The sequence below is a fragment of the Lepidochelys kempii genome, chromosome 2, assembly GCF_965140265.1.
Source record: "Lepidochelys kempii isolate rLepKem1 chromosome 2, rLepKem1.hap2, whole genome shotgun sequence".
Classification (NCBI taxonomy): Eukaryota; Metazoa; Chordata; order Testudines; family Cheloniidae; genus Lepidochelys; species Lepidochelys kempii.
Window position 1 is genome coordinate 262,693,627 of NC_133257.1, and position 23,367 is coordinate 262,716,993.

General features: G+C 51.4%; 1 protein-coding gene across 1 annotated transcript; it reads left to right on the forward strand.

Annotated features, from left to right (window-relative positions):
* The first annotated feature begins 1,657 nt into the window (after positions 1 to 1,657).
* C2H1orf35 (chromosome 2 C1orf35 homolog) lies at positions 1,658 to 15,897 on the forward strand. The gene is given in 11 exon segments (XM_073334832.1): positions 1,658 to 1,954; positions 2,460 to 2,520; positions 3,653 to 3,830; positions 5,189 to 5,339; positions 5,934 to 5,979; positions 8,017 to 8,099; positions 8,838 to 8,910; positions 10,220 to 10,299; positions 11,000 to 11,140; positions 14,963 to 15,257; positions 15,259 to 15,897. Coding segments are annotated over 9 exon segments (990 nt in total). The 5' UTR covers positions 1,658 to 1,954; positions 2,460 to 2,520; positions 3,653 to 3,736; the 3' UTR covers positions 15,286 to 15,897.
* The last annotated feature ends 7,470 nt before the right edge of the window (positions 15,898 to 23,367 follow it).

The window sequence follows — 23,367 nt, forward strand, 5'->3', positions numbered from 1 at the left end:
TAAGCACCTAATTCCCTTAGGCTCCTTTGAAAATCCCAGCCTAAGGGACATGCCTTTGATCACACTGAACCAGGAATAGAAGAGTCCTGATGCTCAGCCTCTTCTGTAAGCATTAGGCAACTCTCCCTTGGAAGAATATCAGAGAGTATGTGGAAGCTCTTTCTTAGGCTGTGTCTATACTGCATACCGCACAACGGCACAGCTGTGCCGCTGTAAGGTCTCCTGTGTAGCTGCTCTTTTCCGGCAGGAGAGAGCTCTCCTGCCAGCAAATTAAAACCACCCCCAACGAGTGGCAGTAGCTTTGTCTGCGGGAGAGCATCTCCCACCAACAAAGCACTGTCCACACTGGGTGCTTTTCATCAGTAAAACTTTTGTCAGTCAGGCAAGTGTTTTTTTCACACCTTTGACTGACAAAAGTTTTACCAACAAAAGTACCGTGTAGTCATAGCCTTACTCCCCAGTCTTATAGAAACAAGTCATCTCAACTAAGTGTGCTTGAGAAGGACTGGTTAGTTCAAACGTATTACACTTCTCCATCTTGGGAAAGGCCTTCTGACCTACCGAAAGCTTCCTCACTTTGTCAATATAAACTCAATTATTTTGACCAGCCTGGCGTTTTGGGGATTTAGAACAGGTGGGGGGTTCTCCCCCTTTTGAAACCCACCCAGAGTTGTTCTCATCATACTCTGACACATTTTGTATATATATAAATCTTTAAACAAAAATCCTAAATCTAAAATTTTCAAAAGTGAATTATCTTGCATATGTAACTCTCTGGTTTATTTTATAGGGTCCCATATACTATATATTTCATAGGGCCATTTATATGCACCTAGTTTATTTAATAGGGTCTCATATTGTATATCACATAGGGCCATACATATGCATCTAGTTTATTTTATAGGATCTTATATTCATACATTATATATTTCATACGGCCTTTCGTATACATCCAGTTTATTTTATAGTCTTATATATTAACATATGTTTCATAGGGCCTTTTATATGCATCTGGTTTATTTGTATAGGGTCTTATCTATTCATATTTTATAGGGCCTTTCCAATTAATCTGCAAAAACCAAGGAGTTGGGTGCCACGGGACTCCGTGTTGTTTTTGTGGATACACACTTACACAGCTACCTCCTACTAATCTGGTTTATTTTATGAGGGTCTTCCATCGCAAATCAATTAATCCGTTGTGTTTTGCATTTTCTCAGAGCTTTAGGAACCTCGTGTAATCCTCACAACAGCCCGGCAAAGGGGAGCGGTGGTTAATAACAACACTGACTTGTCCACGGGGGACTCAGAGCTGTCACCGCTTTGGGTCAATACCTTGCAAATGCAGGGGCTGAAACTCCCCTGGGGGTGTAAATTTACACTCAGCTCCTTACACACCCACCCACGCGCGGCTGCCTTTGCCCACGGAGCAGCCCCCTTGGACTCCAGAGGCACGAAGTCACTCGCGCGCGCGCGCACAGCCCCTGCAGGCTCGCGCGGCCTCCCCGCCCGGGCGGGGGCAAGCGCTGTGGGCTCCCTTCTCCACCCGAAGGCGCCGAGTTGCTGCCTGCGCACCCCCGCCCCTGCAGCCACTTGGTACAGCTTGCGCTCTCCTCCCCCCCGCGCGCGGCTGCCCATCGCAGTGGTAGCTCCCTAGGCACGCTGGTAGCCCTGCGGCGGCTTCTCGCGAGTCGCCGTCCCGGGGGCGGGTTCGGGTCCGGCGCGGGGCGGACCCGCGTTCTGCCGCCTTGGCGCGGGCTGGAAGCGGCTCAGCCCCGCCCCGAGGGGGGGGGTTCCCTTTGCTTGCAGTGCCGGTTATTGCAAGGTATTGGGGTATTGCAAGGGAGGGCCCCGCTGCAGGGACCGAGGCGTGGAGCCAGGGGCCCCGCCGGGCCGGCGGAGCATGAAGCGGGCACTGAGCCCGCTCGCCTTTGACTGCTGCACGCAGCGTCTTCCGGTAATGAGGCGGTGGCTGGGAGCGGGGGTTGGGATCCGGCATTAGAGCCATGTGTGGTTGGGTTTAAAATCCTGGTGAAAGGAACTCTGCTGCCTGCAGAAAGAAGGCACCAGCTTTATGAGTCCTGTCTAAAGGCCTAAGGGAGAGGATTTGGTTTGCTGCCTCATAAGGAATGTTTGCACGCGGTAGCTGGGTGTAAAAAAAAAAAAAGGGCCGGGCGACGTCCAGGAGCTGTTCTTACATCTGTCGATCCCTGTTATGGTTGATGGCTGTGCTGACAACATGCTCTGCAAAAATAAACATCCCTAAGACAGCCCTCGACCCCCATCCTGCAGCTCGGTGTGGCTGAGAGTGCGTGAGCTTGCCGCGTTTGGGCCTAAAGCAGAGATGCAAAGAAAGCATGCATCCGCTGAAGTGAGCTGTGGCTCACGAAAGCTTCCACTCCGATAGGTTTGTTAGTCTCCAAGGTGCCACAAGTCCTCCATTTATTTTTTTGTGAATGCAGACTGACACGGCTGCTACTCTGAAGGAAAGACCTGGATATCCTGGGAACTGTAAAGGAAGGGGTAATTTAGAGCCAGTTTTCTCCACACCCTCCCCCGGGGGCATGTTGCTTGGGAGGGAGACTTGGGGGCTGGTCATTGCATGGAAAGAGATGGAAAACCTAGAGGAACTCTGTGTCACAGAGGTTTGTTCCTTGTTACTGTGGGGAAAGCAGGTTGTGTCGCTTCTGTCTCCTGTGAGGCCTCTCCTGGGAGGAACTCTGTGTTTCCGGGAGTCTGCAAAATAGTATGTGTGTGTGTTCGTGTTCACGGCGCAGTATAAAAATACCAATAGCTCTCTACATGCTGAGGTATGGGGTGGATCAAATCTCATGCTTCAGGGCACAAGCTGATTGCCACGGGGGTCAGGAAGAGCTTCTCCTCCTCATATACAACAGTGAAAAATCTGCCGGGGCACTATGAGGGTGTTTTGCCTTCCTCTGAAGCACTGCACTGCCTCTCTGTCAGGATGGTGCCCTCAAGAACCGAGAGTCTCCCTTGGCGTGCAACTCCTGTGTTCTGCTAGATGTGACCCTGTGTCCTTTTTTGCCCCACATGCCTTGGGATAGCCTGCAAAGGGCCTGGATGGCAGAAGGAATCTGCCCCAGGACACCTATTCTTGCTCTCCTCTAGGGCTAGGACGGTGCCACCAAGTACTTTGCGTGGACAGTGGAATGGATTCAACTCAGCTTTCCACCTCTGTCTGCCACTGTAAACCTAGGGGCGGAGGAAGGCTCGCCAGTGGGAAGATCATGCTGGCAGAAAACAGCCTTAGCCTCTCCCTCCCAGCCTTAGCCAAAAAGTGGGGGTGCCCAAAGGATGCACTCTCATTTGATCCTCTGTAGAACCCCAGCCAGACGAGCGCAGGCACCTCCAGCTGAAATGCCACTGTCTGTCTCTGGGGGGGTGAATCCCCACAGAGGTATTGTGGGGGCAGGCTAACACGGGAAGCTGCCATTCACAGCACCCTGGGCCAGCTGCAGGAATTAGTGCAGATTCTAGCAGTCAGTGCCCCCCCTAGGAAAATCAGTCCTTTGCCACCGTCCCATCATGGCTCGCGCGCCAGAGGGGGAAGACATGATGTGGGTCTGGCGGAAGCTGGTTGGCTATCGGATGTGGTCTGTAACCCTCGGGATTGTCCTGCTCTGTTTACTAGATCTGGACGACTCAGGGCAGAGATCTGCGCACCTCGTGGTGATCGATTTCACTTCCAGCTCCGCAGGCTGTTTCTTCCCGCACCATGTTTGGCTCCTCCAGGGGAGGAGTGAGGGGTGGGCAGGACCAGTTCAACTGGGAGGATGTGAAGACGGATAAACAGAGGGAAAATTACCTGGGTAAGAGTTGATCTTGTCATTGCATAAAGTGTCTTGTGTGAATTCAGCTCTTGTGAAAGGTGCCTGACAGGCAGCGCTGGAGGCTGATGTCCTTGGTATACTACAGGACGCACATGGCATGGGCACCATGCTTTCACCTTCCCTGCTGCCATTCCCCCGTGAGCACCGATCCCAACCTGAGAGCACCACTTCTGGAGCCAACAGGAGGATTTGGTCTCTCTGCTGAGGCTGCCGACGCAGGGGGACCAGCTATGACAGTTATTTTATGTCATGTCCATGTGGTAACTAGGAACTGGACACACGGGAATATTGGTGTTAATATTATAAACGTGGAGATGGTGTTGCTCTTTGCTTTATGTCCTAAGAGCTGTCATGGTGGTGGTCTTAAACACTACTGTGTTTCATTGATTTTTAAGGCCAGAAGGGACCATTCTGACCATCTAATTTGGCCTCCTATGTAACCTCACCAAGTGATTCCTGTGGGAAACCCAATTATTTGGGTTGGAATTAAAGCAGCTTGTTTCTAAAAAGATGGCCAATCTCCATTTATAGAAACTACTTGATGGAGAATTTACCACTTCCCTTAGCAAGCAACCTACAGGTAGCTGAATTTCACTGCTGGGCAAAGTGAACCCTATTCATACAGTCAGTACTGCTGCTAAATCACTTTGGGATTTGTTGTGATATAAAAACCTGAGGTCCTGTTCACCCTGTATGTTCATTAAATGGAACTTTTGTAGGCTTTGTGGTTTGCCCTGGGGTCTGGCCACCCTCCCTCCCCAAGTTGTACATTGTGCTGTGTGCTGTTTGGCTGCCACCATGCACCCCAGAGGTGGCCGCATTTCAGTACAGCGATGCATATAGAGTTACAAAGCCCTTCTGGATCCCTGAGGATGAAAAGTGCTATAGAAATGTAAGACGTTATTGTTTGCTATTAGTGGAAGCTGAATGGCTGGGACAGATTGGCCCAAATGCTGTCTTTTCACCTCAGAATAAATAATCAGCCCCTAGACTTATATAGGAGCCCTTGAATCACACCATGGACCTTGTCAAGAATAACACTTAGATATTACATAGCACTTTTCACCTGTAGATCTCAAAGCACTTTACAGAGGAGTTCAGGATCAGTAGTCCCATTTTACAGATGGATAAACTGAGGAATGGATGGGGAAGTGCCTTGTCCGCAGTCACCCCCCAGGTCAGTGGAAGACCTGGGTGTCCTGACTCCCAGTGCTGTGCCCTATGTGTTGGGCCCTGCGTGATCTATCGTTAGTCCGGTTGCATTGTTTTAGAAGTGATGTTTCATACTGGCCTAACACTTTAGGTCTCTTGAAGGCTTCTCTTGTTCTAAATGGCAGGCAACTCCCTGATGGCTCCAGTGGGCAGGTGGCAGAAGGGCAAAGACCTCACCTGGTATGCAAAGGGGAAGCAAGGCGACGTGCAGATCTCCCGAGAAGCCGAGCTGGCTGCAGTCCGGCTGGCCGAGCAGGAGGCCATGATGGCGGCTCTGTAAGTCTGTGGCAAGTGGGTCTAACGGGTGACCTCTCCAAGGCCTATGACATATTGAGAACCACAGTTTAAAAGACACCTTGAAGTTTGGTTCATCTGATCTGAAATCTGCAGGTACAGCTGGGCAAGTCACCTCTACTTCCTCTTCCACCATTTCTCTGTTGTGGCTACCTAGCTAATAAGTTCTTTGATCTCTTACTGTGTGTGTTTGTGCAGCAATGGGGCCATGATCTTGGTTAGGGCCTCTGGGGACTGTCATAATGCAAATAATTTATCTAGTGTTGTGGGACTGTAGGCAAATAGCTCTGTCTGATATTTCTAGGGTGCCCATCGCCGTGGTGTCTGAGAACCACATAAAAATGCATTTGTGAGCACCAAACAGGTTCGACTGGATAAATGTCCCAACTTCCTGAGCCCCCCTGCAGTCTTGTGGCAATAGCAACTCTGCGTCTAGTGACCTGGTGATCTTCAAACAATTCAACCGATGGAGAAGCAGTCTTGGTGTCTCGCTCCCTTTCTCCCAGCCCCTCTCCCGGAACGGGTGATTCAGCCATCGCTTGCTTTTGTAACTCATCTGGATTTTATTTCTTCCAGGGGCTACAAGAATGTGAAGAAACAGCCCACGGGCCTGAGCAAAGAGGTACGGTAGGCATCTGAGTGTGAGAGGTGGGGTCTTTGTGCGAGAGATTCAGGGGAGAGAGCGGGAAGTGGCGCTCCAGCAGGGCCACAGGCCCTCTCCATACCAAGTTATCTGGGTTTGACTCATGAGCCTACTGACATTTAATACTTTATTTTGGAGCCTGGATTCATGACTGGGGCTCTAAGAAAGTTCACTTGGTCCATAAAGCATTTCTACTGCTGCTTCCAAAATGTTCCCAGCCCTGCTGGGTCATGAAATATCAGTTCTTTTTTTTAAAAAAAAAATCACATCACTCTGATTACCATCGTGCTTCCTTGCCCAATCTAAGGGCTTGTCTACATAGTCTGGAACAGCTATTCCTGATTAACTCCCTCTATGGACACTCGTACTCTGGAAAAAGAGTGTGTTACTTTGAACAGACAAGGATTATTCCAGAATAAGAGCATCCACCTAGGGCGTTAATCAGGTATAGCTATTTAGCTTTAAATTCACACCCTACCGTAATCCAAATTAATTTCCCTGCTATAGACAAGCCCTTAGTCTGACATGACTTAAATAGCCAGTGTCTCCTGAGCTTTAGTTGAGTTGTGCTTTGTACAAAGCTGCTTCAGTTGGGGTAGCTGGTTCTAGAGACATCCGCTGCTGGACTCAGGTCAGAACTAGGAAGTTGTTAGCAAGATGGTAACCAGAATGAGGTGATTTTTAAAGTTCTGGGTCTTGGGATCTGGCAGAGCTAAAATTGAATGGTGTACACGCCACTGGGGAGTGATTATTTGTAGCTCTATTGGTTTTGCCGGCCAGATGACACCTTAAAACTCTTTTTCTCTCCTCCTTCCTCCCCCCAGTCTGGCTGTCATTATTGGCACTTAAGTGGGAATGAGCATACACTGCTGTGAATATACGCTGCACTGGGACTTGCTAACTTTCAAATTCTGCCTCTATGCAACATTAATGATGAATAAGACGTAAAAAGATGGAAGTGAGGGATTCACTGGAAATGTACTAGGCAGAATTTACCTCTCTCTGTGAACTGCCCATGAATCGCTCTACTGCTATAGTGCTCAGAGGCTGTGCAATCAGGACCTTATTTATTTATAGAACAATATTGTATAGTGGCCCCTACTGAGGCCAGGACTCCTCTGCAATAGGCACTGTACAAACACATGGAGAGGCAGACCCGGCCTTGAAGCACTTATAGTCTAAACTGACAAGACAGGCAGAGGATAGGAGAGGCACAGACTTGCCTGGAAGGTCAGAGGCAGAGCCAGGAATAGAACCCAGGTGTCCTGACTCCCACTCTAGTGCTGTTTCCTCCAGACCATGCTCAGTCAGCTGCTCCCTCGGATGATTGCTTGTCCCACAGCAGTTTTGTAGGCTTAGCAGAGTACCAGTGTTACACGCAGCCCCTTGGATCTCAGAGGCTTCCCCAGCTCTTACAAGCTGTGTACAAGGTACAAACAGTAGTGCTGGAACATAACCACTTCCTGGGCTGAGAGTGACGATCGGCTGGTGCCCTACAGGGAAGGGAAAAGAGGGGGGGCTCCTACTGAAAATGCCCTGGGAGGCTGAATTTCCATGTGGCACAGATAAGTCAGTGTGAGTTGCCCTTTCTGAACATACCTGATTGAACCCCACTGGGATCTGTGCCTATGGTCCCAATCATCCCACTGGCAGAATGGGGTGGATTTGCTGCACTTGTGCATTAACTTCAACGAGACCGTTTTGGTCAGCCCTGTTGCTGTCCATTACAGGATCGGGGCCTGTCTTTGCAAAGTGCATTGAGATCTGCTGCTTGAAAAGGGCCATAGAAATGGGGTGGTGATGGTGGGGCCTCATGGTTTAGTCAACTGAAAGCTTGTTCCTATTTCCATTCAGTCTGGGGACATACAGGTCACCTGAGTGCTCCACAAGGGGTGCTCCTGACTATGGAAAATACAGTATTGAAGAATTCAGCGCTCCCAGTTCTTCTAATACATGGATGTGGTTAACTGGTCAGGTCCACGGACTTACTGCTCCTTCTAACCTGTTCCTTCCTAGGATCTCGCTGAGGTCTGTAAGCGTGACGGAGCAGAGCGCAATGAGAAGGATACAGACCGTGTCTTGGGGCTGGGGAGTTCCAGGTATGGGGCTATTTTCCACTAGCATAAGAATTCCAGTGCTTTTCCCTGCTCTTTAGAACCTCTGGTGGCTAAAGCAGGAAATCTGGTGACCCCAAAACCACAAACCATGTGGAAAAGGGGATACACTGCGAGGTGGCAAAATGTTCAGATGATACGAAATTACTCAAGATGGTTAAGTCCAAAGCAGACTGTGAAGAGTTAAAGGGCTCTCCCACAACTGGGTGACTGGGCAACAAAATGGCAGATGAAATTCAGTGTTTATATGTGCAAAGTAATACACACGAGGAAAAAATAATTCCAACTATACGTAAACATGATGGGGTCTAAATTAGCTGTTATCACTCAAGAAAGAGATCTTGGAACCATCGTGGATAGTTCTCTGCATCTGCTCAGTGCACAGCAGTAGTCAAAAAAGCTAACAGTAATAACAGTAATACTGTGCCCCGGTCTAGCGCATTCATCAGAGAGTTTTCAAAGGCCTTTCCAAACACTGATGAATCCTCATGCCCCAAGAGGAAACTGAGGCAGCACAGAAGTTAAATGACTCTCCCAAGATGACGCAGTCACTCAGTAGCCGAGCGGGAACAGATCTCAGGAATTCTTGACTGCCAGTCCCCTGCTTTAACCAGTAGGCATTGCTCCAAAAGTGTCATTGGCGCATCCCTCATGGTGACTAGAGAAAATCCTGCAGTACGCTCGTGTATGTGTGTGTATCTTTACTTTTTATTTTCCCCCCAGTGGTGGTGCTGGCAGAATGATGCTCTCCAAAGAGGACAAAGAGGCTGCCAAACTGGGGCTTTCTGTTTTTACTGTAAGTCTTTCCACCCTGTGCTCGTCATTCTGCATGCTAGGTGCTTTGCAGAGCATAGGAGAGGCTTGATCCCTGCTGCGTCTACACTAATTTTTACCGTCCAAGAGAAACTCCCAGAGTGTAACTTTCTGGGGTTAGTTTCACATTCCACATTGCTCGTGCAAATTGTGAGGGCTGCATTGGGGTGTGTGTTTTGTTTTGTTTGGTTTTTTTAAGGGGTTGATCCTACTCGCATGTCTGTGTAGGTGCTGACGTGGCCCTCCTCGCTAGTATCTGAGTGCCTCCTGATCACTAGTGGATTTTATCCTGATAGCACCCCTGTGAGCTACAGAAGTATTGGCCCTGTTTTATACATGGGAGAACTGAGGCACAGAGAGTAAGTGAGTTGCCCAAGCTCTCACAGGAAGTTTGTGGCAGAGCAGGAATTGAACCCAACTGTCCTCAGCCCCTGGCCAGGGCTTTTACTAGAGACCGTCCTTTCTCCATCTGTTCAAATGGATCTGGAATTTTGTCACTGATGTCATGGGAGCAGGATTTTGGGCAGGAGGGATATAGCTTTATTACCTGGATAACAGAAATAAGCCTGAATTGGCTTTCTGGGCCCCTGACCTTCTTGAACTCTGGGAGCATTTCAGACTAACTCTAAAGTTCGCAGCCAGCACCTATCTTTGTAACAGGGCAAATCCCTCGATACGGACACATCCCCCAACTTTCAGGAGAGTTTGGCTTGGGGTCAGCCCAGTTCTGGGGCTGAGAAGCGGGAGCTACAATATCAAATCCCTTCTTGTGAGCATTGGGGTTTGCTCTTGCGGCCGAGTTGGTGTAGTAACCCTAACCGCCCCATGGGTAGATAGACGTGAGAGCTGGAGGGTAATAGATGCGGGGGGGGGAGTAGAAATGCAAGGAGAAGCTGAGGTCGTGGCTGGGAGGAGCTTGAGGGCGAGAGAGAAGATCCCTAGAGCAAGGGTCTAAGATGGTGCCACTTTGCCCTCCTGCAGGGGGGCACTGCCGGTCAGCACCAGCTGTCGCCCCAGCGCTGTCATGGCTGTGACCTAACTCGCAGGGTGTAACCTTTATGTGCAGTGGACAGCGCCACATAGCAGGGAATTGGCGTCGGAGTGAGAACGAAGGAGCTCCACGCTGCCAGCCCTGCCCCCAACCCCCACCCCCCCCCCGCCCCCCAGCTACGTTGCCACCTTGTTTAATCTTGGTATTGCTCAATAATACAGTGGGACCTGCTCTGTGTTGTTAACCATGGGCACGCTCAGCCTGACGGTCTCGTGCATCATTTTGTCTTGTGAAAATCTAGCATCAGAGAGCGGCAAACAGTCCGGAGGCCTCAGGGGCGAAGAGAAAGGTGGGCAAGGAGGAAAAGGCGGAAGAGGCATGGTAAGAGCAACCCACTTATGCTTGACGCACAGCGGGAGCTGCGGTGGGCTATCGTGAGACGCTGTTCACCCACAGCCGGGTGTCTCTGTCAATCAGATTCCCCTCTGACTGCGTCTGCACCCACTTTGATTTCACAGAGCTCCCTGCCAGCAAAGCCTTTTGCGTGTGGACATCTGCAAAGTTGCAGCTAGCAGCTCGGATTCGTTTAATCCCAAACTAACTTCCTTCCGCGCAGAAGTGGTTTCATAAAGATGAGGCTAACCCAGTGGTTCTCAGTCTATTTACCATGGTGGGCCACACCTGCAGCTCTCTGTGTTATGTGGGCCGCATCCGCACACTATAAATGCTACCTGTATGCCCCTGAGCATGTCACACGGGCTGCAACTGGGCACTGATTGGGCCGCAAACGGCCCGCGGGTTGAGAATCACTGGGCTAACCAATCGTGTGGAAGAAACAATACCATGTGCGTGAATCAACCAGTCACACAGCTAGATTATTAGATAGCTGCAGCAGCTGGTGAGCAGCTCAGGGCTTAATCCGTTCTTGCAAAACTTTCATGGAGTGATCCACAGCAGTGAGCCACTGAGGACAGGCACTGGGCTGAGACCTGGCAACTTGCCCCTGGTCAGCGAATGCAGCTGCGCTTTCAAAGAAGTGCTGGTGCCGTTAGCATGTCTCCCTGTTTCTTTAACCGTGCAGGCCCGAGAGCAGCAAGAAATCCAAAAAGGAGAAGAAGAAGAAAAAGAAGAAAAAACACAAGAAAGAGAAGGAAAAGGAGAAACATCACAAGAAAGAAGCAGCCACCACCACCTCCTCCCCCTCTCCAGATCATGGGGAAAGGTACCAGAGCTGCTGCTATCTTTCTCTTTCATGGCAGTGTCTAAAATCATAGAAGATTAGGGGTGGAAGAGACCTCAGGAGGTCATCCAGTCCAACCCCCTGCTCAAAGCAGGGCCAACACCAACTAAAGACCCCAGTCAGGGATCAGGACCCCATTTTGCTAGGCACTGTACAAACACAAGGGCAGTCATAGGCTCCAAGGCCAGAAGGGACCATTAGATCTTCTTGTCTGACCTCCTGTATAACCTGTGAGTGTGTTAGATATTATAGCTCCATGAAGTGTGTTAGGTATTATAGCCCCATTTTGTAGATGGCAAAACTGAGGCACAGAGCTCCAGATCACAGAGGAAGTTGATATTAGACCTGGGAATTGAAATCATGTCGTCCGAGTCCAGTGTTATAACACCAAGACCAACTTCTGACGTTCTGTGTGGCTGGAGAATTTCACTCAGTTACTCCTGTGTTGTGAGCTGCAGGGTCAGGAAGGGGCTCAAACTCAGGCATTGACTACCCTGCACTTTCATCAATAAAACTTTTGTAGTTCAGAGGTGCGAAAAACACCCCCCCACACAGCCCCCGAACAACAAAAGTTTTGCCGAAGAGAAGCACCGGTGTGAACAGTTCTTTGTCGGCCGGAGTGCTCTCCTGCTGACAAAGCTATTGCCTCCCGTTGGGGGTGGATTTTGTTTGTCAGAGGGAGAGCTCTTGGCATGTAGCGACACAGCTGTGTCGCTAGAAAGTGCGTAGAAAACAAGCAGCCTGGAAAGCCTCCCTGCCGCAGCCTTTGTGTGGCAAGTGTGTCTGCTGCATTGTGCTCTCTCCTTTCCCCAGACAAGGGAGGTCAGAGTGTGTGTGTCATGGGAGTGGGGGCGGGAGGGAAACCATTTTCTTCTTTCAGAGTAGCAGCCGCGTTAGTCTGTATCTGCAAAAAGAAAAGGAGGACTTGTGGCACCTTAGAGACTAACCAATTTATTTGAGCATAAGCTTTTGTGAGCTACAGCTCACTTCATTTTCTTCTTGTGACCTAGCTTCACAGATTGGCCGTGGGTGGAGGCGGGGAAGGGGGTGTTGCATTAGCCGTGACTGACTAAAGCTGGGGCTCGATGCACGGTAGTTGGATTTGCTCCCCGGGGTAGGACGCTTGTTGTGAAGACTCTCTGACATTAGCAGCATTGGGTCAGGTAGCACCTTGATTTGTGCCACACCTGTACAATGCCGTGAGCCCACGTGCGGCAGCTGCTCCAGGTGTGGCTGGACCCCACCACGTGAGAGTCTCTCTGCTAGCTCCCCGGGTAGTAAAAAGGCTCGGGGGGGGCATTGGTGCTGTGGATTGGCATGTCGTACCGAGCCAGCCCCCCCGCCCTCTCTAGTGGGGATTGAAATGCAAACATTCAATGGAGTAACCTGCTGAGCGCTCTTCTGTTGTGGCGGGTAGGTATTTTCTGGGCCTCTTGCCAATCTCAGTGCGTCATCCTCTTCCCCAGCCCTCTGTGTAGCAGCTTTAGATTAACTTCCGTACTAGCTATGCCCCCAAACAAGCACCAGTACAAATCGTCCATCCATTAAGCGCTAAATGACTTCTCTCTCCATGCAGTCTATAGCACACTGCTCCTTGGACCATTCGACCGAGCGTGCCACATCTCAGACTCCAGAGTCCAGGGCAGAACACCTCTTTGATTTTAATCAGTGGTGTTAGAATGGATTCTTGCTGTAATACTATGCTACAAACCAGCCTGCATCTCTCCAGTGCTGAACTGAGAACCATGGCTACAGGATGTTGGATCAAGGATAGACAGAGACTTTGGTCTGACTGTAACTTACAGTATAATTGCGGGGTCTAGGTAGTATTTAGCTATTTGCTCATTTAAAAACAAGATCCTGCTCTTAATTTTTTTTTTTTTAAGTATTTCTCTACGCACTGTTTGAAACCTGTACCCCATATGGCAGGAGAGAAGCCACGGTTAGAACATTTTGTTTCAATATTAATATCTTACAGAATAGTTTGTAAGATCTTTTGGTGGCAGGGATTGTCGTCTTGTTCTGCTTTTGTACAGCTCCTCACACAATGGGGTGTTGGCTCAGGACTAGGACTCGCTAGCTCAGGGGTTCTCAAACTGGGGGTCTTGAGGTTTGTCCATGTGGAGGAGAGGGTCACGAGCTGTCTGCCTCCATCCCAAAACCCGCTTTGCCTCCAAGCATTTATAATAGTGTTAAATATTTTTTTTTTTTAAAAAGTGTTTTTAATTTATAAGCGGGGTGGCACTCAGAGGCTTGCTGTGTGAAAGGGGTCACCAGGACAAAAGTTTGAGACCCACTGCCTTAGCCTTCACCACAATCCACACACACAGTATACGGGAGTCAGTGCGGATAGTTCTTAGCATAAACAAGCCTACATTCTCCTCTCGCTTGTACCAGTGTAATCCAGGAGTAACTCAGTTGAGGATCATGGCATTACCCAGGGGTAACACCTGTGTGAGATCAGAACTAGGGGGTCCCAAGGGCTTTTCTCATTTGGCCCATGCTTACCTGGCGTGTGAAGGTTACATTTTAGTGCATTCACGTTTTTTTTTTGACGCATTTGCAAATACTTAACACACGAGGGCGCTGTGAGCCAAGAGCTGCCGCACTCTGTATAAGGGACATGTCCGTGGAATCCCAGAAACAAGCCTACCAACCCGGCTGCTTTTTTTTTTTTTTTTTTTTTTTTTTTAATATTCCTTCCCGTGTAGACTACAGAGTAACTGGCCGTGTCCAGAGGGGACCGCCAGCAGTCTGTCTCTTCTCCCGCTGGCTCATTGGGGTCATTTAACACCCCTTACCCATGCCGTGAATGTGGTGACGTGGAGATTGTCCCTTCACCAGTGGTCTGACTCGAGCCCCCATGCTGCCTTTTTCAAAACCAAGTCACCAGGGGCACCTTGCTGGCTTGTACCAGTGGCATGGAGAGCCCTGGCCAATGTCGGTGAGGGAGCACGGGGTATTTCAAGGCAGTGCAGCACACCCTTCCCCAGAGGATCTGCCAGTGTAGCTAGTGGTGATGGCTTACGCTAACCCCACGTGTTAATAGCAGTAAACGTCCTGGAGTATATTGCGGCAAAAGAAATGAAGTCCCAGGAATAGGCGGCCTCTCCATAGCAGCAGCTGTTAAATCTCAGCTGAGGGGCTCTGTGCTTTGTATGCAAACCATAGGGCATGCTGATGAGCATTGTGCAGATCAGGGAGATTTCCCTGGGTGTCCCCTATGCATCCAGCAGCCCTTGTGACCTACAGTTGATTACAAATGCACTGCTGTCACTCCAGCCTGGAGGCCTGGCCATGGACTGAAATGAACTGGCTTTAACAGAACAGCGAGTGTGAACAGTTTTGCAGGAGAATAACTCCCCCCTGAATGAATTTTTCTAGGGCCAGACTCTGATCTCTGTCAGAGGCGTAAATCCAGGGTTAACTGCATTGACACTGGGCATGGCAGCAGGGTTAGCTGGGTGTAACTGAAAGCAGAACCTGGCCCCTAGTTTGGAAGAACTTTGTTCTCGTTGTCCTAGAATTGGGTCCCCCGTAGCCCAGCCCCAAGACTGGGGGTGGGATCGTGCCCAAGGGAAGGGGAAGATGCAGACAGGGTAGGATTCTTCCCTGGGCTATGTTCCCCTGTGCAGAGCAGTATCTCAGCATTGCCTGCATCATCCTTTCAGCCAGGCTAGAGCATACAGGGACTGGTCCCTTATCACTTGTGTCTCCATTCCTGCTCCGAGGGTCTGTTCTCTTCCCCTCTCGGGGGCCGCGGGGTTTGCACCCGCAGGCTCTGACCCATCTTCTCTGTTGCAGGAGGAGGCGGGAAGCCCCACCCTCCAAGGACCATTCATCATCCTCCCGGCGGCTTGCAGACGGCTGGCGTGACAGCCATTCATCACCGGGCCCAGAGGCACAGAAGCAGCCCGGCAGGCGGCGGCATGACATGGACTCCTCCAGCAGCGAGGGCATGGGAGGGAGCCCCCCTCGCCGACATCTCCCAGCCCACAGGAATGACAGGAGTGGCAGCAGGGACCGCCACAGCCGGCACTCCCCCTCCAGGGGCCAGGGAAACGGCAGAGAGTCCCCCCCAGACCGCCACGCCAAGCGGCCGCCACGACACTGACTCAGATGTCTGAGCTGCAGGGAAGTGCAGGAAAGACTGGAACTGCTAGGGCCTTGGTTTAAAGGGATGCTGTCCAAACTGAAGTTACAGGACCAGATCCTCAGCTGGTACAAATCAGAGCAGCTGTGAAGTCACTGGATTGAGAGTGCATTGAACTGTACCAGTTCACACCAGCTGAGGATCTAGCCCAGAGGTTGGTGGGGGTGTTTTTTTTTATGCCCTTATCTATGCTACTGATGCCCTAGCATAGATGCCTAGTGTAGACACATTTATACCAGCATATGCACTTTCTTATGCCAGTATAATTGCAGTTACACCGGTAAAGCTTTTTAGAGGAGTCTAGCCCTTAGCTTGGCCAAGGCTGCTCCACTGGCCTATTTCTCTGATTCTGCTGAGCTTGCCCTGCCCTGCTGTGTCTTGTGCCCACAAAGGGTTTAAAGCCAGGTGCACAGATCCCTCCTGTATGTCTGCAGGGGGATAACTGTATGCCGGGGAAGCGAACCTCTTGCAGAATGGAGGCCTTTGTTTGGAAATGTTTATCAGGTCGCTGTCAAGTACTTGTGTGCCCAGAGTTAGATATTTTAGAAAACCAACGTCAACTACAGAACCTCCTGTTGAACCAGAATTTTACTGAAAAGCTTGGGGAGAGAATGTAATAGAAGAGAGATCTTGTTTGGGTTTTGACTATTGCCTGAGGTGAATGTCTTCAACCCGCTGTGTTAGTGCATGAGAACCAGCAAGGTTAAAGCAGCCTGGAACATGATGTCCAACAAAAACGGACAATGGATCTAGTCCGTTTCAAGCAGAGGGTGACGTAGCAAGTAAACAGGGGGTGACGTAGCAAGTAAACTGAAAACCAGGCAGCTGGAGATGAACAGTTTCTGCTTTAATAGCCTAAAAGACGTTGCTATCCGTGTGTGTTTTTACTGCGCTGAAGGGTTTTGTTGGTTTTTTAAATTTTTTTTAATCTGACACTTTTTTCTTTTAAATTTCCCCCGTTTTTTTTAAATGTACTTACACAGGAAGTTTTGTAAACTCCCCCCCCCCCCCCCCGGAATAAAATAACTTGAAGTTTAGGAGACTTAAACTTGTATTTGGACAAACAGCTAGTAACCGTGCCGCAACGTCCCTGATTGTGAAGTGAGATCAGAATAGCTGCTATGTAGTCCTGGCTAAAGTCTCTGCTGTTTGTATATTGGCACAACTCCACTGACTTCCGAAGCCAGGCCGGTTTGCCCCTGCAGCAATTCTGCCCATGGTCTCCAGAGCTGAGCCCAGGGGCCCTCATGCCTGCGGTAGACAGATGTCCCTGGCCCTCGATAACTTTGTTGGTGCCTGTTAGTGGGCTGGGGTTGGGATTCTCCAGGGGTGGTTGGAGCATCTGCCCCGAATGTGTAAGTTGGTCACTGTATTGCTGACACCATCATCTGCTAGGAAACCAGGGCAGGGTGGGAAATGGGCTGAGTCACGGAACCATCAGTGCAGGCGGCCTCTGGGGTGTCAGTCTAGGCAGGGAGACCAACAGTGAATGCCCCTGCTGGCTGCATCATACGGGCGGGGAAAACTTGCATGGCAGCTGCCCTTGCCATGGGTGCAAATAAGGGACGTCCGGCTGCGGAGCCGTCGCTGTGGCGTGCTCTGCCACTAAAGGATAGGCAATCCTCTGAATGGAACTGATGTGGCAGCATCGGCCTGGGAGCTGCCAGGTGCAAATCTAGCTTCCAAAACCTCCTGGCCTCTGGATGGCTGCTCCCCCCGAGGAACTGGTTCCTTCAGCACCAGGAGCCAGTGTCCTAGCTGTTCCTTCCCCTTGCTCGATGGGCTCCTGTGTACGTGTGTGCTTGCTGAGAAGAGGGGAGTGGATCCTGGCTCTCGGCTGGCAGGACTACGGATGGGATGGGAGAGAAGGGTCAATGGGGTAAATCAGTGGGAAATTGGGAAGGGAGGAATCAACAAAGCTGCTTCACGCTGGACTGCTGCAATGTGCCTCGCTCTAGTCCCGTCGCTGTGAGCAGCTCCGAGGTGCTGGTTCGACGACAGCTGTTTCCTGCTGTGGTAAATGGGACCCAGCCCTGGTAACCAGCCTGGGCAGCTGCTGCCTTGATTGTCTTGGTAGCCCAGAGGAGACTTGGCCAAGGTCACACAGCAAGTCAGCGGCAGAGGTGGGAACCTAGCTCTGATGTTTAGTCTTGCCAGGTTGCCAAAGACATCAGGAATTGGGGCTGGATATTGGTGAAGAGCTCTAGAGAAGACGCTGCACAATAGCCTCCCCCCCCCCCCCCCCGCGGGGGCTGGAGGCCCCAGGCTGGGCTGTTTAGCGCTAGCCATAGGCCCAAGCCCTGCTTTATACAGGCAGGCCCCATCCTGTATGGACCCCTGGGGTATGGACTAGAGCAATGGTTTTCAAACATTTGTACTGGTGCCCCCTTTCACAAAGCAAGCCTCTGAGTCTGACCCTGCCCTAGAAATTAAAACCACTTTTTTATATATTTAACACCATTATAAATGCTGAGTGCAAAGCGGGGTTTGGGGTGGAGGCTGACAGCTCATGGCCCATCATGTAATAACCTCGTGATCACCTGAGGGGTCCCAACCCCCAGTTTGAGAACCCCTGGACTAGAGCCTCTAGTAACTCTGTCTCTCTAACTCCTACAATTTATCAGTTAAATGTGGGGCCGGCACTTTCCCTTTGGCCCTGAATGGAACTGGAGGGAAGTCTAGGGGGTAGCTCACGAGACTGGGACTTGGCAGACCTGGGTTCTATTCCCTGCTTGGCCACTGCCCTCATGGGTGACCTCAGGCAAGTCATGTCACAGCCCTGTGCCTTGGTTTCCCCACCTGTAAAATGGGATAATGGCACTGACCTCCTTTGTAAAGCATATTGAGACCGACTGCTATCTAAGAGCTGGGTGCCACTGTTACATATGAAACCCTGCTTTAGAGAGGCCAGGCAGGGATCTTAGCATGGGCGCTCTTTCTCCCTCTCCCACCCCGCCCCGATTCAGTCTTGCTCCCACTGAAGGCAGCGGCGAACCCCCCAGTCCAGGTGCTCCGGGGAGCTGCTGCATCAATGAGCAGTCCTGGCAGCTGGCACCATAGCAAGCCCTCTGGTCGATGTCAGCAGAATACGGCGCTAATCCAGGGAAGAGGATGCATTTCCCGCTGGGAGAGAGGAACCCTGCCACCCCTCTATGCTTTTAACCTTTCCTAGCGGTTGGTATTACCGGTCCACACGTGGGGCTGGCTCACTCTCAGTACACCAGAGAGCGTTTGAGTTTGGCGGGGCCAGCTGACTTGTGGGATAAGTCTGGCTCCCCGCTTCCCCCACCAGTGTCTCCCCCCCGATTCCCCCTCGGCCTCCAGGCTTGTTGTGCAATCCAGGCAGTTTGAGCCCGGGGAGGGGGGTGGGCAGGGGAGGCGCCTGTTGCTGTAAGAATAAGAGGAGGTCAATTAAAGAAGGCGACCCCGTTTCAGGGCAGTGGGGTGGGGGCTGCTGAGGGGGGTGTTGCAAATGAATCCCATTGTTGGGTGGGAGGGGGAGGAAAGGCCACGCTGGGCCCTACCAGTCTGGCTCCAGCGTTTTCCATCTGATTAATAGGCCTGCTCCCAGCAGGGAAGGGGCTTCGCGTGGGAGCCTGGCCCAGCCGGCAAGGGCAGGAAGCCGGGGCAGGGGGAGCCCGATGCCAGCCGCTGGCCCCTCTGGGGCTTGCAGGACCTGGCCGCTCCGCACTTCATCAGTGGCCTAGGGAAAGGGCTGGGCGACAAGTAGGGCTGAACCCTGCAGGGGCCATGTGGCTTATTCGGGCATTGGCCTCGGCTGAGACCACAAACAAAGGAGCCTGTGAATGCCAGTGGGGTGTGTGTGTCTGGCTGTGTAGGGATTCCCAGGGCCCAGGATTCATTAGCCCTGCACCCCATTGGCAACTGTGGCTCCCCTTCACAATCCCCCTCTTGCCCTCTGCCTGCCTTGTCTGTTTGGACTGTTAACTCGTGCGGCAGGGCCTCTCTCTCACCCTGTTTCTGTACAGCACCTAGCAGAGCAGGGCTCTATGCTCAGACTGGGGCCCATAGGCCCTGCTGGGATATGCACAGTGATGGGGGACAACAGCTCACACACGTGGTGAAATAGCAGTGAGGAGCCAATGGCCTTAACAGCCGTGCCGGTTGTGTGGCTGAGATAGACTGTGTTGTATTGCCTGTCAGTGCCTGAGCGGAGGCCCAGCCAGTGCCCGACTTCGGAGTGTTTGCTCTCCTAAGCAAACTAGAAGGCATCTGAAATGCACCCACCTCTAGGGTGGAGCACAGAGGGCACTGCAGAGCAGAACAGGGAGGAGACATTGGGATCAAGCTACAAAAAGTGCCTGGGATGATTAAGGTCCACACTGGCTCCAGGTCTCCTCCCAAGGGCTTGAACACTGAAAACTGCATGCTGCTCAATTTACCTACCTTGAACACACCACAGAGTTGCCTTGACCTTGCTGGGACTTGAACCGCTGGCACCAGTGATTAGGTATTCGCAGCCCAGTGCTTGGAAAGGCGCAGACTGGTTTGCCACCCTCAGTGGTGCCCTCCTTTTGGCTACTGCCACAGCTGCATATCAGCCGGCCCCTCAGCAGGGGCAAAATACTCTTACCTAGGCTAGCTGTGTGTACACATTGCCTGTAGGTGGCGCTGTCACTCCTCGTTTCCCCTCTGCTAGCAGCCCCTGCATGTGTAACCCAACCAGACTAGGTCTGTGCTCTCCCACAGAGGCAGGATGGTCGGTGTCTGTATGTTGGGGTGTAAGGGAATGAGAAGAAGTTGGCTATAAGGCAGGAGAGGGGGAGGGGGGCGTTTCAGGGCCGCTCACTGCACTGGCTGCCGGTTGTACAGAGAGAACTAGTCACGGTCTTAGTATTTAAAGCTTTTAGATGAGCATCTCGTCTGATATGTGTAACGGGCCGCAGTGTCTGATCCAGTTACCCCGATACTGAGCAGGCTAACTTGTGTTTTAGTCACACCCACCTTCCGGGAAGGCAGCCCATCTTGATCTGAAGGCAGCAAGAGCTGGAGAATGCACCACTGCCCTTGGGAGTTTGTTCCCGTGGTTAGTTAAGTTGGTGCCTTATTTCCAGTTTGAATATGTCTGGCTTCAGCTTCCGGCCGTTGGGTCTTCTCCCGTCTGTAGGACCAGCTTACCTTAGAAACAGCCTTCTCGTGCACGGTTGGAGTCCCACGCCACTGTTTTGTGATGGCAGGAGGCAGGGCCTGTTCTGTGTGCAGGGCATGCCTGTCAACTTCTCTCCCTTCGGCGTACATCAGAATCCGCCGGGGGCACCCGTCAGGGCGAGACATGGGCTGAGTCTCTCAGATGGTGTCAATCCGCAGAACTCCACCAAAGCCAGATGCAGCTGGGACGATGCCAATTTACACCAGCTGAGGTTCTGGCCCAGAGTATCTTTCCTGGAGCACTGTGGCGCTTTCATTCAGGGGAAGACTTAAGACAAAGGGCAATTTAAAAAATGGTTAGGAGCTGTAGCGGGCAATCAGCTGTGCAGAACTGACTGACTTTGATGGAAGCAATGAGGTGATCAGGTGTGCCGTTCCTTATGGCTAGGAGGGACCTACCCATTAAAGCACTGGTCTGGGAGCAGGTGTGGTGTGGAATTAGCTCTATACAAAGTGTCTCTAGTCACCTCTTTTGTGGCCTGCCAAGCTCTTTAGTCTGGATGCTGGCAAGGGGCCATCTCCTCAGTTCCTACACAAAGTGCCCAAGCCTGCCTGGCAGCAGCACTGTCAGACGTGGCTTGATAACGGTGCTGAAAGTCCAACATTTCGCTCCTTTATAGCGTTCCCCATCTATAGATCTCACCATGCTTCACAAGGGACAGTCATTATCTTCACCCCCAAAATGGGGGACAGAGGCACAGAAGTACTTGCCCAAAGGCGCACAGCTGGCTAGCAGCACAGCTGGGATTGGAGCCCCATCTCCTGACCCCCAAGTTCAGTGCTTGAGCCACGGGGCTGTCAGAGAAGCACAGCAGCAATGGGGAGCCCTGTTCCAGTCCCAGGTGTTTCTATCCCATGGGATAAATCAGTTTTAATGTGGGATTTAAACACAATAAGGAGCAAACATCTAGAAATTAAGGCATATTTGATGCCATGAGCCTAACTCAATCTATAGCAAGCAAGGATTGCAGTCGAAGTCAGTGGGGGCCAATCCCGCACTCAGCTACACTGCCGTCCTCATGCCAGGTGTCCTCCCTTGTCTCATGGCAACCCTGGTGCCAAGGGAAACCAAGTAGGTGGCGTGGCCAGCACAGGGAGTGTAAGATGGAGACAGGCCCCATTCCTTTATTTTACACTCTCACATTGGAGTGTAATGTTTCATATCACCTCTGTTCTGCCCCTGGGGGTGAAAGCGGCACTCCTGGGCACGGCTACGGGGCCCCCGCTCTGGTGGCACAGAGAAACCGAAATCCAGCATCACTGGCTGGCTGGAGCTTCCCTTGACAGAAGGGGAATCCGGGGATGGTCTAAAGCCATACAGCAGCTTCTAAGCCACGGCCTCCAGGCCCTGAGCACAGGAGACATTCCCAAGGGAAAAGGTGCGTGGGCAGGCTGTCTCTGTGTTCTAGCTTTCCCCAGCTTCCAAAACTTCCCCTTGGAGTAAAGGCAAACAGCTGTGATTAGAGCAGGCCTCAGACTGATCCCCAGCTGGCCCCAGAATCTAAAGACCATGAAGGTGCCTTAAAGCCATAAGAACATAAGAACAGCCCTCCTGGGTCGGACCAAAGGTCCATCTAGCCCAGTATCCCATCTTCCAGCAGTGGCCAGTGCCAGGTGCCCTAGAGGGAATGAACAGAACAGGGAATCCTCAAGTGATCCATCCCCTGTTGCTCATTCCCAGCTTCAAGAAAATAGAGGCTAGGGACACCATCCCTGCCCATCCTGGCTAATAGCCATTGATGGACCTGTGCTCCGTGAACTTATCAACCAACTTCCCCTCATGGTGTGCAATGCTGGGCTAGCCCAGGGTAGGGACTCGGGCCTACTGAATGGCAAATGGGTGCCAGTTTCACTCCTGTACCACTTATACCCATGTTCTGGCTAAGGTCCAGCCCCAGGGCAACCCGCCTGGCCACCCCGCAACGCCGCTTAGCTCTAACTACGCTGGTGTAAAGGAGAGTACTTCCCATCTGCGCGGTGACACGTGTGTGAAAATGGGGCTGTGGTTAATGGGAGGCAGGAACCAGGGCTCCAGGCATAAAAAACTCATTGGCACATAAAAGAAAAAACCTCACTGTCCGCCCGGGACAACAGCCTGACCCGCACCAGGCGCTCAGAGAGTCCAGCAATGAGGGGCATTAGCCAGAGAGCTTCAAACAGGAACCCAGGTGATCTGGGGGCAAACCCTCAGCGGACGTAAAATGCTGTAACTATTGAAATCAGTAGCACTACATTGAAGCACATGGAGCAATGCTGATTTACACCAGCTGAGGATCTGGCCCCATTGCCCTGAGTAGAGCTATGCTGATTTACACCAGCTGAGGATCTGGTCCCGTTGCCCTGAGTAGAGCTATGCTGATTTACACCAGCTGAGGATCTGGTCCCATTGGCCTGAATGGAGATATGCTGATTTACACCAGCTGAGGATCTGGCCCCATTGCCCTGAGTAGAGCTATGCTGATTTACACCAGCTGAGGATCCAGGCCCATTGGCTAGAATGGAGCTGTGCTGGTTTACATCAGCTGAGGATCCAGGCCCATTGGCTAGAATGGAGCTGTGCTGGTTTACATCAGCTGAAGATCTGGGTTGGAGTGAAGCCGATTTACACTAGCTAAGGGTCTGGCCCTACACTTAGAGATGATTGTTCTAGCATCTGTTTTCTCTATTAGTAGCAGTATTTGGCCTCGTTTCAATGCCTTCCGTGGGAGGTTTTCCAAGGACTTCCCAAAAATGAATGAGTTAAGCCTCACGAAGCCCTTGGGAAGTGGCTCTCATTAGTCCCGCTTGCCCCTTTGTCCGACCACCTCATCCCATCACTAACACCAGCGGTACCCATCTGTGGAGCAGTAGCAGAATTTTGGGGGTTTTCAGATTGGCTTCCTAGGGG